Source organism: Pan troglodytes, chromosome 2, assembly GCF_028858775.2.
Source record: "Pan troglodytes isolate AG18354 chromosome 2, NHGRI_mPanTro3-v2.0_pri, whole genome shotgun sequence".
NCBI lineage: Eukaryota > Metazoa > Chordata > Mammalia > Primates > Hominidae > Pan > Pan troglodytes.
Window position 1 is genome coordinate 168981703 of NC_086015.1, and position 15739 is coordinate 168997441.

The 15739-nt window shown below is 32.5% G+C and overlaps 1 protein-coding gene across 1 annotated transcript in view; it reads right to left on the reverse strand.

Annotated features, from left to right (window-relative positions):
• BCHE (butyrylcholinesterase) overlaps positions 1-10369 on the reverse strand; it is a 64522-nt gene extending 54153 nt beyond the window's left edge. The window contains exons 1-2 of the mRNA XM_516857.7: positions 10167-10369; positions 2369-3893 (exon numbers count right to left, since the gene is read on the reverse strand). Of these exons, the coding sequence (XP_516857.2) occupies positions 2369-3893; positions 10167-10281 (1640 nt within the window). The 5' untranslated portion in view covers positions 10282-10369. The remainder of the gene's footprint in view (positions 1-2368; positions 3894-10166) is intronic.
• Between the last annotated feature and the right edge of the window lie 5370 nt (positions 10370-15739).

The window sequence follows — 15739 nt, forward strand, 5'->3', positions numbered from 1 at the left end:
TTAATTCACATGTATACTTTGAAAATAGATAACGAACATCAGGATATTAACATTATGCTTGACATCAAATCAACCCTTAACACAAATATATAATGTTATTATCTCTGTTCAACTGTGCAAATATCGTCTGCCAATAAAATTACTAAAATAACATCTTGTTATTGCCACACTACTTTACAGTTTAACTCTTTATAGCTTATGATCTCCATGACATATATGTATTATTATTATTAAAATGTCAATTTTTATTTATTTCCCATTATAAGGTTAATATTAAATAACCTTATTAATTAATTAATTAATAATTAAATAATTAAGTATTAAATAATCCTATTAAGTGTCAAAGATTTTCTTCTTTGGTCTGTTATATGGGTGCCATAAACAAGGCATTTAACACATCTGATTCTTTGTGTTCTCCATTGTGAAATGAGAAAATATAAATTCCTCAATGATTGCAACATGCAACAAAATGAAGTCCTTTGAAAAGTTTAGGTTTCAATAATTTCAAAAATCATCCTTAAATCCTTAAATGATTTACAGTTCCTAGAATTTAAAGAAAGAATTAAAAACATATATAAATGATGTAATATGGATAAAGTCTTGAGGGAGAGAGCAGAATGAGATATAAGTAATTCTAATACACCTCTAAAAATAAGCTGATCGTTCTTTCCTTGAGCAGAAATTTATGCTGATGTTGAGAAGGAATAAAATATTTTACAGCTACAGGTAATATAATAACCCACATATCTTGAAAAGGCAATATAATATTTTTTACTCATACTGTCTTTTACCAGCTCTCGTTCAATCATTAGCCAAATATTTGTTAAATATGATACATACCCATCATAGTACTTCAATGAATATCAAATCAAAACCACAGATTCTGTTTCAAGAACGTAGTTTAGTATGGTTGAGGAAGAACAACTTACAATGAAAGAGGAAATAGACAAGTTACAGTCAACTTCTGTGAGAGTGAACAAGAAGTCTGAAACAATTGCAACTCTAGGAATTAAAGAAACGCTGCATGAGATGCGTAGTAGATTAAGACCTTAAAAAAGTAGGACTTTGTCATTAAAGAGGAAAGAGGTAGGTGTTCTAAACAGGGCACATTGCGAGAAGAAAGTTCTAAGGTGCAGTTAAACTCAGAATCTTTGGTATTAGTGAGATAACTGGCTTACCCAGAACCTGGTGTTACTGAGTAATGTGAGTTGCAGCAAGATTATAGAGGCCTTTTAATGCTAGGTGGAAGAATTATAACTTTATCCACAGTGAATAAGTATTAAACCGTTTTGAAAAGAATTGTACAACTGATATTGTAGAAACATGCATACAGTAACATGAAATACAAAGAATTCCAAATGGAGGGTGGAAAAGAACACCAGAAAGCAATAATGTAACTATCAGCATTTTGTTTAGTTATAAAAGATAGTGTGATAGACTGAATTACTGAATCAATCAACTTATGATTTATGTAAACACTTCTTGTATAAGTAAATTTCTAAATTTCTGTTTTTTTAAAATTATTCACATTGGTGCAATTTACTCCCATGTATAAAATGTGGTTTTGGTTTACAAATGGAGTGGGAGAAAAAAAAAACTACTTTATTTTCTATAGATACACATATTTAGAAAATATATTCTAAATGGTTATTTTTTCTGAGTCTTTTGGATATACTATCACAATACTTATAATATATGGGGGAAATATGTTTTTTGTAATGTCTCTGATTATCTAATGTCAGCCATAAGACTGCTCAGGTGGAGAACGGCTTAGCTAAACCCTCATGGCCCCAGTCAAACACAGGCTGCCTCAAATCTGATAAGGCCTATTAGGAAAAAAAGAAAAACCAAACAATACAATGGCAAATGTATATTTTGGGTAAACTGAGGGCCAACTGCATCACCATCATGTCCCTTCAATTTCCTAAGCAGAGATATATTACTTCATATATCAGGTATCATGGTACCAAGCTGAAGAGCTTGGGAAGAAATAGTCCTACTCTGACGTAAATCTGTGAACATTGTAAACTTGCAGGTTAAAAAGTATTCTCACATTAATTTTAGTTCTCCAACTAAGCATCTTTTTCTATAAAAACTTTGGCTAACATTGTTGAAATACTTTGAAATATTTTGGAGATGAAATCAGAAGATATTTTTTATAAAATTTCTAAGATGATGATTTAAACACTCTGACACCGGGAGTTGAAATGCAGTTCATAAGAAAAAATAAAACCAGCTTTGGTACAAATAGAACAAATAATTAAAACATTTCTGTGTCTTTATACTAAAGTCTACCCCAGAGACCAAGCAAAGCTAAGCAAAACGGATCAAACCAAGCCAGAGAACAATGACAAAAATCAGCACTTACCCATATTTTGCAAAATTTGCCCACCGTTTCACTATGGATCTACTCAAAATTTCCTCGGCTTTTGTGTAATTATCTCTTCTTTCCAGAGGTAAACCAAAGACAAATTCAATTTCATAGCCATGCATCACTCCCATCCATTCTGGCCACGGAAGTTTGGAGGATCGGTGTTCAAAATAGTAGAAAAAGGCATTGTTTCCCCATTCGGAGAACTTCTTGGTGAACTCCAAGGCAGGGCATATGAAATTATAATCCCCAACAACATCACCCAAGGCCTCACGGTAGTTTTCAGGTCTCTGATCATCTACCCAGTCTGTGTAATGAAAAAGGATGGATTCCTTTCCAAACTCACTCACTCCTGGAAAAAATATTTTTAAACCTTCCTGAAATTCTTTTCTAGTTATGATACTATTGTTATCTTTGCTGAAGCCAGGAGCACCATAGACTAAAAAAGCTGTCCCTTCATCTTTATTAACACCCACCAAAATCTGGGTTTTTTTAAATTGTCCAAGTTCAAGTAATATGTCTGGCATGTCAGTGAGAAAATCACCATCCACAGTCGGACCAAAGTTTACTGACAAAGGAGTCCCATAGGGGACAACAAATGCTTCATTCAGAAGAATTTCTTGGGAATCTTTATTTCTAAGACACTTGATTATTTCAGTCTCATTCTCTCTAGAGCAACCAGTCAATTTAGCTAAGTTCAACGTTCTGTTCCTAGCTTCATAAAGAGATGTTACCGCCCAAGGAGCATTAAAGGATCCACTTTGCAGAATGGCTCTGGTGAACAATGAATGGCTTCCAGGAGAAAGTAAATGCAGGCTAACTGAAGCTGCTCCTGCACTTTCTCCAAAGAGAGTTACACTTTTAGGATTTCCACCAAAGGCTGCTATATTTTTTTGAACCCACTGAAGAGCCAACTGTTGATCAAATAAACCCATGTTCCCTGGAGCCTCAGGATTTCCTGGCAAAGCTAAGAATCCTAGGGCACCCACCCTATAGTTCATTGACACTACAATAACTCTTTCAACCCGAGCCAGAAACTTGCCATCATAAACATGTAAAGATGATGTTCCAGTTTGAAAACCACCACCATAAATCCATATCAATACAGTGGCATTTTTTGGTTTAGGTGCTGGAATCCATACATTTAGATATAAACAGTCTTCACTGAGGTCAGTGTTTGGGTTCCACATCTCTGATCCATGGAAGCCTGGAAAACTTTGATCTATGTTCTGACAGCAAGAATTTGCATATTTTGTGGCATTCCAAATATCAGACCACTTGGTCAGAGACTGTGGCTTTTTGAATCGAAGTCTACCAAGAGGTGGCTGTGCATAGGGAATTCCAAGAAAGGCTGTTACCGTGCCACCAAGAACTGTCAAGTTCATCCCTCTGACTTTTCCATTCTTTGTTGCAATTATGATGTCATCTTCAGTATGTGACTTCCCAATAAGCATGCAGAGCAAAAGAAACCAAAAGAGAAATCTGATGCATATGATTGTGACTTTGCTATGCATATTGATTTCTGAAAGAGAGGTAAGTATAATGTTTTATAAGCCTTCTGCATATAGCATACTATACTTTATTGATGATAATTACCTAAAATATAGTCGTTAGTAATTCTACAAATTATGAAAACAAATAAACCTGCTTCTGTAAAGGCCTACATAGGAAAAAATAGAAAACAGAGATATTTTAGTTTTCAATTTAGAAAAAAAAATAGTGGAATGGAAAATAAAAAATATTCATTTTAGGGATATTTATTGTCAAATCTTTGTAAGGAAGAGCTAGTATTTTAAATAGAATGTTTGTCCTAGTCAAATTTAATGTTACTTCTGACTATATGTACAGCTCCACCAAAAAAGCAGTAAACAGTAGTCTACCTACATCAGATATAATTTCTGCCTTGGTAAGAGGAGAAAATACAAGTTCATATATTCTCTGAAATATCATGACTGGCTGGTTCTTGGCAGAATTGTTAAGTAGGTTAAGAACTTTTAAGGATCAATAGATTGTCATTATTGTCCTTTTCTGTTTTCCTTGTCTTTTCTGTGGTCCCTTTTGCCAAGTGACATCTTCCTCTATACAATCCTATTATACAAACTGAAGAGAATTTAGACAATTTATTCACAGAATATTAAGTAACAAATATATGGTAGTCACCATTTATTCTACAAATTGTAAAAACTAACAAACATGCTACCACTAGTAAGGGCTATGGAAAAAATAAAGAGCGAAGGCTGAGGATATATTCCAGGTAATTTCTCCAAAATTTAATAAACATGAGGGACTCTTTACCAGATTTATAATGTCAATAGAGAGAACCAGGGGCTAGCATTATAATGTCTGGGAGAAGATTGTGGCTTAAGAGGAATTTTATACTCAGTATTACTCAATATGTATTCATATTTGTTATAGCAATTTGTTAACAGATTAAAGTATATGCAACTAGTGAAGCTAAATGTGTTAGCACAGTCAGAATTATTTGTATTTTTTATAATGAAAAAAATGACTGAAATTAGAGGATCAAAGCTTAGAAACTATTGGGCCACATGGCAGAAGCAAAAATAATCTTTGTGACCTACAAAATCATAAGTATTTGACATTTATGAAATAATATTTAATGGATGACATAGACTATTAGAAGAGATCTAAGTTTTATCAGAAATTCATAATGCAGATGTGAGTTTCTTTTCAATAAAAAAGAAATTAAAAATCAGATTTGGAAACTCTGTGACAACGAGGGACAGCAAAATGTGATGCAAATATCATTTAAATGAACTAATGTCTCTTTTGAGATGGAGTCTCACTCTGTCGCCAAGCTAGAGTGCAGTGGTGTGATCTCGGCTCACTGCAACCTCTGCCTCCTGGGCTCAAGTGATTCTTTTGCCTCAGCCTCCCAAGTAGCTGGGATTACAGGTGTATGGCACCACACCCAGCTAATTTTTGTATTTTAGTAGAGATGGGGTTTTACCCTGTTGGCCAGGCTGGTCTTGAACTCCTGACCTCAAGTGATCCACTTGCCTCGGCCTCCCAAAGAGCTGGGATTACAGGCATGAGCCACCGCGCCCGGCCATAAAAGAACTAATGTGTTTATATAACTAAAATAGTCAATTACAAATACTGATTCTCATTCACATAATAATAACAAAGATCCATTAATGTACAAAGTCTTCCCTTTATTTTTTCTCATGCTGTAATTAGGTTGCTGTAATCCAACCTACACAACCAATAAACGAATCCTACAAATACTAAGCATTTGTATTAGTTTTTTCTTTGTTTATTTAATTTAGATTTTCTCAAAGAAAGAGAATAAATAACTATTCTAATGCCTACGTCCCAGACGTAGAGTATCATATTTCAAATCAGCCTAATTCACCAATGGTCATAGGATATCTAGTGACCTACAAGTATCTTTTATCCCAATAAATATCTCAATTTATTAATCCATGGTCTGGAGCATTTGGTTCAGGGCTTGATACTTAATGGATATATCTATTTCTATATCTAATTCTAACAATATTCATATGTATATGCATATATATTTACATATAAAATGACTGCTATAATAATAAGGTTTTAAAAAAATCAAGCCACAAGATTATTATTTTTTCAGTTCTGTTTGGTACAATTAGATGTGTGCTAAGATCAATAAAACATAATTAAAATATATTTTTAGCAGCATTTCTACATTCATGATATTTACGTACTATTATATATAATTTAGGTACTATTATATAATGTATCCTTGTCATATGCCATTTATTGACAGGGATACATTCTAAGAAATGCATTGTTAGGCGATCTAATCATTGTGCACGCATTATAAGTGTACTCACGCAAACTTAGATGCCATAGCCTACCACACCTTTAGGCTATATGGTATAGGCTGTTGCATCTAGGCTACAAATCTGTATAACATGTTCCTGAATACTGTAGGCAATTGTTAGAAAATGGTAACTGTATGTGTATGTAAACAGAGAAAAGGTACAGTGAAAATACTATATTATAATTGTATAAGACCACCATTATTGATTGAAGCATCATTATGTATTGTATGACTGTATCATAAATCACAGTAAATAAATAAGTAAAATATAACAATGACTTAAAGTTTCCTGTTACCTGACACTAATAACATTTCAGACATAATCAAAGTTTTAGAGGCACTCTACTGCTTCAGTTCTTTTTTCTTTCTGATAACCGCTAATCCCTTTCTCTTTAATAAATGCAGGAGAGCATCTGGAGAAAAACAAAGTGCTAGTATGATTTTTTTTATTTTCTTTTTTGAAAACATCCTCTGGGAAGAAAAAGCGAATAAGGTGCAAAGCTGATTGGGCGGTTCGTTCTAAGCTGCAATTTAATAAATTAATTGCATCATCCCTGGTTGTACCCATTCTCCCTCTTGCCTAGCTCAGTCAATGTTCTTCTAAGTCTAATGCAAAAGCCATCTATTTTTTCCTTGATTTTATTTGAATATTAGTTTGTCTTTAGAAGCCAAACACCAAATTGAAATAAATTTTGGTCTCTGATAGTTTTCAAACTTGTTCTACAAACAGTTTATATTATTGCAAAGCAAGTACTATGGTTGCTACAAAACTGTATTTGTGTTTTGTGTAATTATGAAATGTGATGTTTCATTGTTTATGTTAAACAGTTGCTATAACATCTAAATGGTTGTAATATCTTCCCATGTCACTTAACTTGATTTAATACAAAATTTATTATATGTTGATATTTATATTTTATGCTGAGTAGGTCTTGTTATATAATAATATGGTATGAATTAAAATCTTTAATTTTTCGATAATGATATCTGAGTTATCAACTTGCAAATAATGTAATTGGTAACAATCAAAGCAATTCTTGTAAGCATGCATTCATTGCAAAAATGACAATATAATGCCAAATCATATGTATTGTTGCAGAGTGTCATATGACATATTATTTAATGTGTACTTTAATATAAAAATATGCAGATGTTCATATACTGTTAGTGTATTGTAGGCTAATGTTTTTATATTTAATTGCAGTACTTTATTTTTTAAATAAGCATCACTTTGCCCTTTTTATAATCTGGTATTATCTATTCTAACATGCTACTCTGTAGTTTTGCCATTAAAAAACTTTAAAAATTTTGATATGTTTATCATGTAATTGAGCAATCGAAAGAGAAATAAATGAAAATAGAATAAAAATATTGAGTCTATATCTCAAAATTTATAGTAATGATTAGGATATTCAACAAAACATTATCGTTTTTCTTTTTTTTAATTTTATTATTATTATACTTTAAGTTTTAGGGTACATGTGCACAACGTGCAGGTTTGATCATTTTTCTGTTAATAAATTCTGGTGCAATTGGATACTGTCTCACATGATTCTGAGAGAACATAGTACCATAAACATTATCATAAAAATGGGGCACATTTTCACAAGTACAGCTGTGTATCTGAATTTAGATCAATTTGCTTATCAAAATAGTATTTAATATTGGAAATAAAGACAGGAGTTTTTGTTTGGAATTCAGACAATTCTAGTTTTTGAGGAATTGAGTTTTTGAGGAATTTGAGTTTTTGAGGAACTGAGTTTTTGTTTGGAATTAAGAAAATTTACTGGCAATTTTTGAAAATGCTAAATTGTTATAACAATAACTTTCAAATAAAAAAGGTGACAAATCTTTTTTTTGTATTTTTAATTCAATTTTGAAAGTACTATTAATATTCCCTAGCTGATTTTAACAAAAAATACTAAATGTTATACTATAAGATGTGAGTGTGATAAAATAATTTGTATAAAGAGCTATTTTTTGGGATACTTGACTATCCACCAGATTTTCAAAATAAGGGACAAGCCAAGAATTTTTAAAAGATGTTCAAGCAAATATTCAAAATATTTTCCCTGTGTATAATTTCCCTATCTTTTAAAAAGTTACAATTAAATAAATATTTATTTCTACTTGGAAATAAACCCTCTTAAAATGGTAGAGAAAGAGCCATCTAGATAATATTAATATGATCTAGAACAAGCGCTCTTAAATGTATTTGAAGAAATTGGAACAACGACGTCTTTATATCAAACTTAAAAAGCTTGTTTTGTTGCAGACTAAGTGAAGTGGGGAATTGAGGAAGTCTGATTATAAATAGACTACATCACTGTCTTTCAGGGATTCTTCAGCTATGCTTTAGGCATGTATACATATAGAAGACACTACATTAGATATAAGAAACTTAAGATGTTTTATCTGTCCTCAATTAGGAAGAACATTTGCAAACTTCATTGTGTGAATAATTTGAACATTTATTAGAGAGATTTCTTGAGTCTTCTCTGAAAATTAAATCTTCTCTTAGGTTGCTATCTATTCAATTACAATTCTCTTAACATCTGGGACTGTCTAATTTTGGTAAGAATGAGCAGATGCTGGCAAGAAACCATCGAAATGAAGATAATATTCAATGTAAATATATATTATACTTATCAAGAAATGACTCGAAGAAGGAACCAAATTTATAGATAAGATGTGACTTGTTTAGCTATTAGTAGCTTATGTTTTATAAAAATGAAATATGGAATACATCCCAAACATATTTTTACAATTAAAAAACTAGGACAATACAAACAAACAACAACAACAAAAAATTAGGAGAACAAAACAGCACTTTGATAACCCAATTAGAAATTTATTTGGCATCCAAAAGACTACTTTATTTTATATCCAGAGAAAATTCTGAAGATTTTTATTCAAATGTTAAAGTAACACTTTAAAAGCTCACGCTTATCCTTAAACAAAGTAACTACTTATATAAGTAAACTGTCATTGTATGTATTGTAACTATGAGATAGTTTATATTAAGGAAGGCATTACACAGACTAGTGACAGGAGCTCCTAATTGAGTTTATTATCATGAAATATATTCATAAAAATGTAGAAGACATACTCATAAAATAAAAATATATAATAAATAGAAATCATAAACAATGAAATCACATTTCAGTTTACTTTTAGTCATTCATAGATTTTATAATCCTTAATATTTAATTCCCTGGTTAAAGTGGAACTGATGTTATCAAAATAATAGTTTTACAAGATTATAGGATGAGCAGAAAGTACATTTGCTTACTATTTCTATAATAGTAAAATAATAGCAAATGTAAAATATTTTGCTACAATTTAAACAAACATATAAAAAGTGAACACAAAGGGCAAAGGGGACATGTTCATAAATCACTGTAAATCAAATTAGAAAACAGGTTTTGTTTTTATTTACATAAAATAAACAGACCTCTCATTTGCCAGTTGTTATTGTTAAAGTTTTAGGTGACAAAATGTTGATTGAGAAAAGTATTTTGTTCAGGAAAAAATAAGTTAACTACTAACTTTATCCCATTTAAAAAGAAAAAAAAAGTAAGGCTAATGAAAGATTACTTTTACAGACAGATTCAATAAACAATGCATTTAAGGGTAAGCCAGTATGAAATGTTTTTTCTTAGGAAACTCACTAAGAATATATATCACAGTGATTCCACACGTGCTATGGTCCTTTATGCAGAGTTGAATAAATTCATTATTTTCTCAGCAGTTAAATAAACAAAGTCTGCGTTCCCTGAATAATAGGAAGATTTGATGCATGTGCCTGCTGGCTCACTTCCTCTGTCCCATTTGCAAGCTTCAGTAACTGTTCCCCACAGAGCACCAAAGGGACACAACAAACACATGAAGAGATCACTCTCATCCCACAGAATGAGCTTTACAGTAACTTGGATCTCTACACGAAGGTGTAAATTCAGAGCAACTTACCCGATTCTCGGCAACAAAGATGGTAAAGTTTGCAAGGAGTGAAAATCATGTAATACTTCGGGGAAATGCAGGATGCAGCTGCTGCTCCAGCCTGTAAATTGGACTGCACTGACATTCAGTGTTACTGAATGTAACAATCAACTGTTACTGACAAAGCTCGCGAGAGTTGGCAGCAGCAACTTGAAATCTGTTCAGAGGCTAATGGTATAAATGCAATAGTGATTCATTTACAGAAGTATTACAGGATTCATGCTTTACAATTGCAGGTAGTCTTCAAAGAATGAAGAAAAAAAGCATAGAAGATTCTTTAACTAAAATAATCTGAAATGTAACAGAAAATGCATGTTTCTTTTAACTCTAAACTTTAAAAAAATTTTCCTTTTTTTAAGAATATACATATTTCCTATGCTTGTCTTAAGATTTAAAGATGTATACATCATTCTAAAGAAGTGCTATTATTGAAATCCATTATAGCTTCAATCTGTGCTAATTATATAGTTAGAGAAGATAGTAAAATAGAAAATAAGAAACAGAATGCTCTAGATATAAGCTATGCAAATCAAAAACTTAGTTCTATTAACTGAATGGATGTCTCTGACATGTATCTCCTTTCAACCCCCACACTTCAACACTTATTTAAGTCATACAAATTTCAGCATTGGTAATTTCCTATTCAGAAGACCTTGCAGGCAGTCATACATGATGAGAAGCCACAATTTTCTGGTCAAGACAGGAAAAATAAAATGAATAACCTTCACCAAACTCTATAAAAGAGACACATTTGTCAACTTGCAGTGCACATGCTCTGGAGAATATATTTATGTCTTTGGCGCTTATCTTTCTTGAAATGATGTTCAGGAAAATAATTTTTTAAAGAACCTTTGATGAACTCCTTAATCCCTATCTTCTCAATGCAATATATTCTTAATCTTCTGTAAGTGATAGCTTTCACTTTTGAATCTCTTACTTGTGGGCTTTCTATGGACTAAACAGAAGGCATGTATTAATATTTGCAGGTGAGCACTTTTTTGCCTTTTAATAGAGCGTTAAATTTTCAAACAAGCAAATATAATTAGCATTTGTTGTAATTCTACCTTATGCCAGTCATTATAATTGACAATTCATATTAAATATTTTATATTATTTCAGCAAATATGAGAGTTAATATTATTAACCACCTCATCAGATGAGAAAGCTAAGGTTTCTACAAATCAGAAGCTTACTATATTTCTTACCACTAGTAGCTGTTGGAAAACAGAATTTTAATCTGTATTATTCTGTTATTTTATGTCAACTGCTTCCAAGAGAATAACCATTTTGGTCTTTTAAAATTATCTTTTCTGTGAAAATTGCTACTTAGGCAGTGTTAATTCAATGATAAATATCATGATCACAATAATTTATAATGTATTTAGAATATAGTTTATGTAATAACAAGTTAGTTACACAAAAGGTACAGAATACATAATCTATCTGAAAAGGAGAAAAAGGAGGTGGAGCACAGCGGTTCATGACTGTAATCCCAACATTTTAGGAAGCCTAAGTGGGCGGATTGCTTCAGTCTGGGAGTTCAAGACAAGTCTGGGCAACATAGCAAAACTCAATTTCTGCAAGAAAATGGGTCAGACATGGTGGTGCAAGCCTACATTCCCAGTTACTTGGAAGGTGGCTGAGGTAAGAGTATCACCTGAGCCTAGGAGGTCGAGGCTGCAAGCCACGATTGTGCCACTGCACTTCATCGTGGGTGACAGAGTGAGATCCTGTCTCAAAAAAAAAATTAATCAATAAATCAATAAAAGCAGGAAAAGGCTTTTTAAATGGAAGTATATTGACAAATTTGCAATGGTTTTTATAGTGATGGCATTTCTGTTTAAAATATAGTAAATCTGATGTTCCACATGAGAGTTCATGGGTTCAATATACATGATTTTTAAAAATCCAAATGTCAAAATTCTTCTCTCCAACCCAAGTCCACTGCATTGTTTCCTGTGCTAGCATACGGTCAGCCTATCAAACGCGGCAATTATTAAGGAATATTTTGTGACGTTAGTGAATTCAGCAGAGCATTTTACATGCTTCCTGCATCTACTCACTGCTAGGTAAAATATGTCACATATATACACATATTTCATTTTCATCTTTAAACAGGAAGCCAAACAATAAAATAATTGGTTTCAAGCAGATCTTTATCTTTAATGCATGTTTAAACTGGCTAACTAGCAACATCAACTGATTACACAAGTTGGCAGTTTTCCTTCTGCTCAATGTCTTTACTTCAAAGAACCACCTTCTGTTACTGTCCCTGTAGTTCTCTTCCTCGCATGATTTCACAGCTATGCCACATTAGTTCATTCATTATTTTAGTGCACCTCTAAAGCATTTATTCTTCCTGTCTTGAGAGTTTCTTCCTTGTGGCTCAACTTACAGCAGCTGCTTTGCTTCTGTGGTGTCATCATTTTCTCACACTCATCCAGCGGAAGGATGTAGGTCACACACAGTGAGCTTGTTTCAGGGTTCGTAGGGAAGCACTATTCCATTACATCACAGCATGGATGGTTAATGATCCTGCTGTTAAATGTTGAGTATGCCTTGTAAGCGACACTGATGAAATACCACAAGACACTTGACACGGCATTAACACTGCTCACATTTTGCAACCATATATGCTGAAGCTTGGGCAGGACAATCATTATGGTCTTGGCTCTATGATCACTTTCAGTTAGCCAGTCACAGTGGTTTTTTGCTTTTAAGGTCCCATTGTAACTCAGTTACCACTGTTTTCTAGATAGCAGCATTCAGTAAGATTTGAGATGGTGTGAAAAACATTAATTCTGTATTATACATTAGTTTTCCTTAGGCATACTGATGCCAAAAAAGTGCTCTAAACTTATATTAATTTTATTCATTTTTTTTACAATAGCACTGCATTCTCTGAAATGAATATGGATAACAAAGAAAAGTATATATAAGTATAGATAGATGATAGATAGATAGATAGATAGATAAATAGATAGATAGATAGATAGATAGATAGATAGATAGATAGATAGATAGATTTTTTTTTTTCCTGAGATGGAGTCTCACTCTGTCGCCCAGGCTGGAGTGCAGTGGCAGGATCTCGGCTCACTGCAACCTCTGCCTCCTGGGTTCAAGCAATTCTCCTGCCTCAGCCTCCTGAGTAGCTGGGATTACAGGCATCCACCACCAAATCTGGCTAATTTTTGTATTTTTAGTAGACACAGGATTTCACTATGTTGGCCAGGCTGGTCTCGAATTCCTGACCTCAGGTGCTCCACCAACCTCGGCCTCCCGAAGTGCTGGGATTATAGGTGTGAGCTACTGCATCCAGCCCAGAAAAGTATATTTCTACATTTTACATATCACAGAGAATGAAAAGATCATTTTGTGTATTCCAATCAATTTTTTAAAATATGTGTATATGGTTATAGTTACATAGATAAATATAGTGGTAGTCAAATGGCTTATCATCATTCTTCTTGCTTTTTATCTTATGATATTAATTTCCTATTAAAATATTTTGATTACTGTGTGATATATTATCATATGGGCATATTATGGTTCATTGTATCTCTTGTTACTTATATGATGATAATAATTTTAGGTAATAAATATTATTTGAAAGCACTATTCTATCCACTTTGAATACATGAATTCATTTAAAACTCATGACTACCTTTAAAATAAGCACTATTATTAACCCTATTTTACATTTGAGAAAATATAGCCACAAAGAGTTTAAGTAACTTGCTCCAAATCATACAGATACCGAGGTTAGCTTCTGACATTTTTTATGTATTATTACAATAGGCATTTTGTATATCGATATTTGAGTGCATCTTTTAATTATTTTCTTAATTTATTTTCCCAGAATTGGAATAACCAAATACGACATGGACAAAGTACATATACATATATGTGTGTGTGTATATATATATGTGTGTATGTATATATATTTATATGTATATTCAATCTTCTGAAATCCTACACAGACTGTTGAATAGAGATAACTTTCCAACAATTCTGGCAAAAAAGAGAAATGTTCTTATAATCAGAACTAACCTGAACATATCTCTGGAGCCCAGGGACTAGACCCTCATAGCTGGAAGTGGCAGGTGTTTGAAGGTGGATATCTCCAGAGATATTAGAAGTAGGTCCAGAGCCACAGGTAATAAAATTCTTTAGTGATGTTGTAGCAACTAATATGGAAGGCCTTGCAGGAAGTGACATCTGTAAGGGATAACACATAGCTATTTTGGGGTTAAGGGAGAGTGAGTGATGGGAGGTCTGTGGTGCCTTTTACATGAAGATACAGATAGTTTGGTTAAAGGAGTTTGGGAAAGAGACAACAACAATTTGGTGAGACACTAGAATATTAGACTCTAAGAACAGAAAGAAAATCAAGAAAAAGCAAGAGCTTCTAAGGAAATGTGGTGCCAAGTGGATTTTCATGGAATTGGCAAAGCCAGCAGAATCAAAGTAAGAAAACAAATTCTGAACTAAATTGTTCAGGGCTTGAGCAAAAAAAGGAGAAACTCATTGTTTTAAAACATAAAAAAAGAGAGAAAAACAGCAAGCTTCTTTGTTTATCACCTAATTTACTGAATTGGCTCAAATTTACTCTTCCCAAACCCTTGACTATCTTTGGAGTCTCACTCTCAGAAAAATTGCAAAGTAACACATTATCAAACTAATCAAAGTGCTATTTAAACATACAGATTTTTAGGCCACATCCCTGGGCTTTGGTTTCAGTAGACTTGAGGACAGCGTTACACTACTGTCCTCTGTGAAGCTGATAGAGGAAGTTCACAAACTACACACTAAGAAGCAAAGTCCTGGAGCTTGGATACTAAGGACATTTTTGTGCTACCATATATATATGCTTTTTCTTTTTTTTAATTGCTTATTCTCATGCACAACTGTACCTTTTGCTTCAAGCTAATTTGGAAATACATCATACATAGTCTTTGGTAGCCTACTTTCATATAACCTATCTTAAGTTTTTCTAAATTAATGCTATCAAATATTCTTTTAACTTCATTTATATGCCTATGTATTAATTATTTGTATAAGTACAATATAATTTATCTAACTTGCTTTTATTGTATATGAAGGCTATTTTAAATTTTTCCTGGAAATAGTAACATAAAAATGGACTTAGTAATTATAAATATTTTTAGATATGTCTTATTTTCTGTGGAATAATTGCTTAAATCAGAATTCTTCAAAAGGTTATCTATGCTTTTATGGCTAAGACATATCAACCAACTACCTTCACAAAACATCAGCAATTTACACTCTCACCAGCTGTCTAGGAAAGTGTATGTTGTTCTCATGCTCAAAAACGCAATTTATTATTACATATCTTCTCTTTTGTCATTTCATTTGATAAAAATGTACTATTTTTAGTTTAATTGCTTATAACTGTTACCACCCATATTTCAGGTGTTTAAAAGTAACTTTTTATTTCTGTACAATTTTAAATTTATGGAAATTTTCAAATTAGTGCAGACAACTTCTATATACTATTTACTCAGATTCACCATGTGTTAATA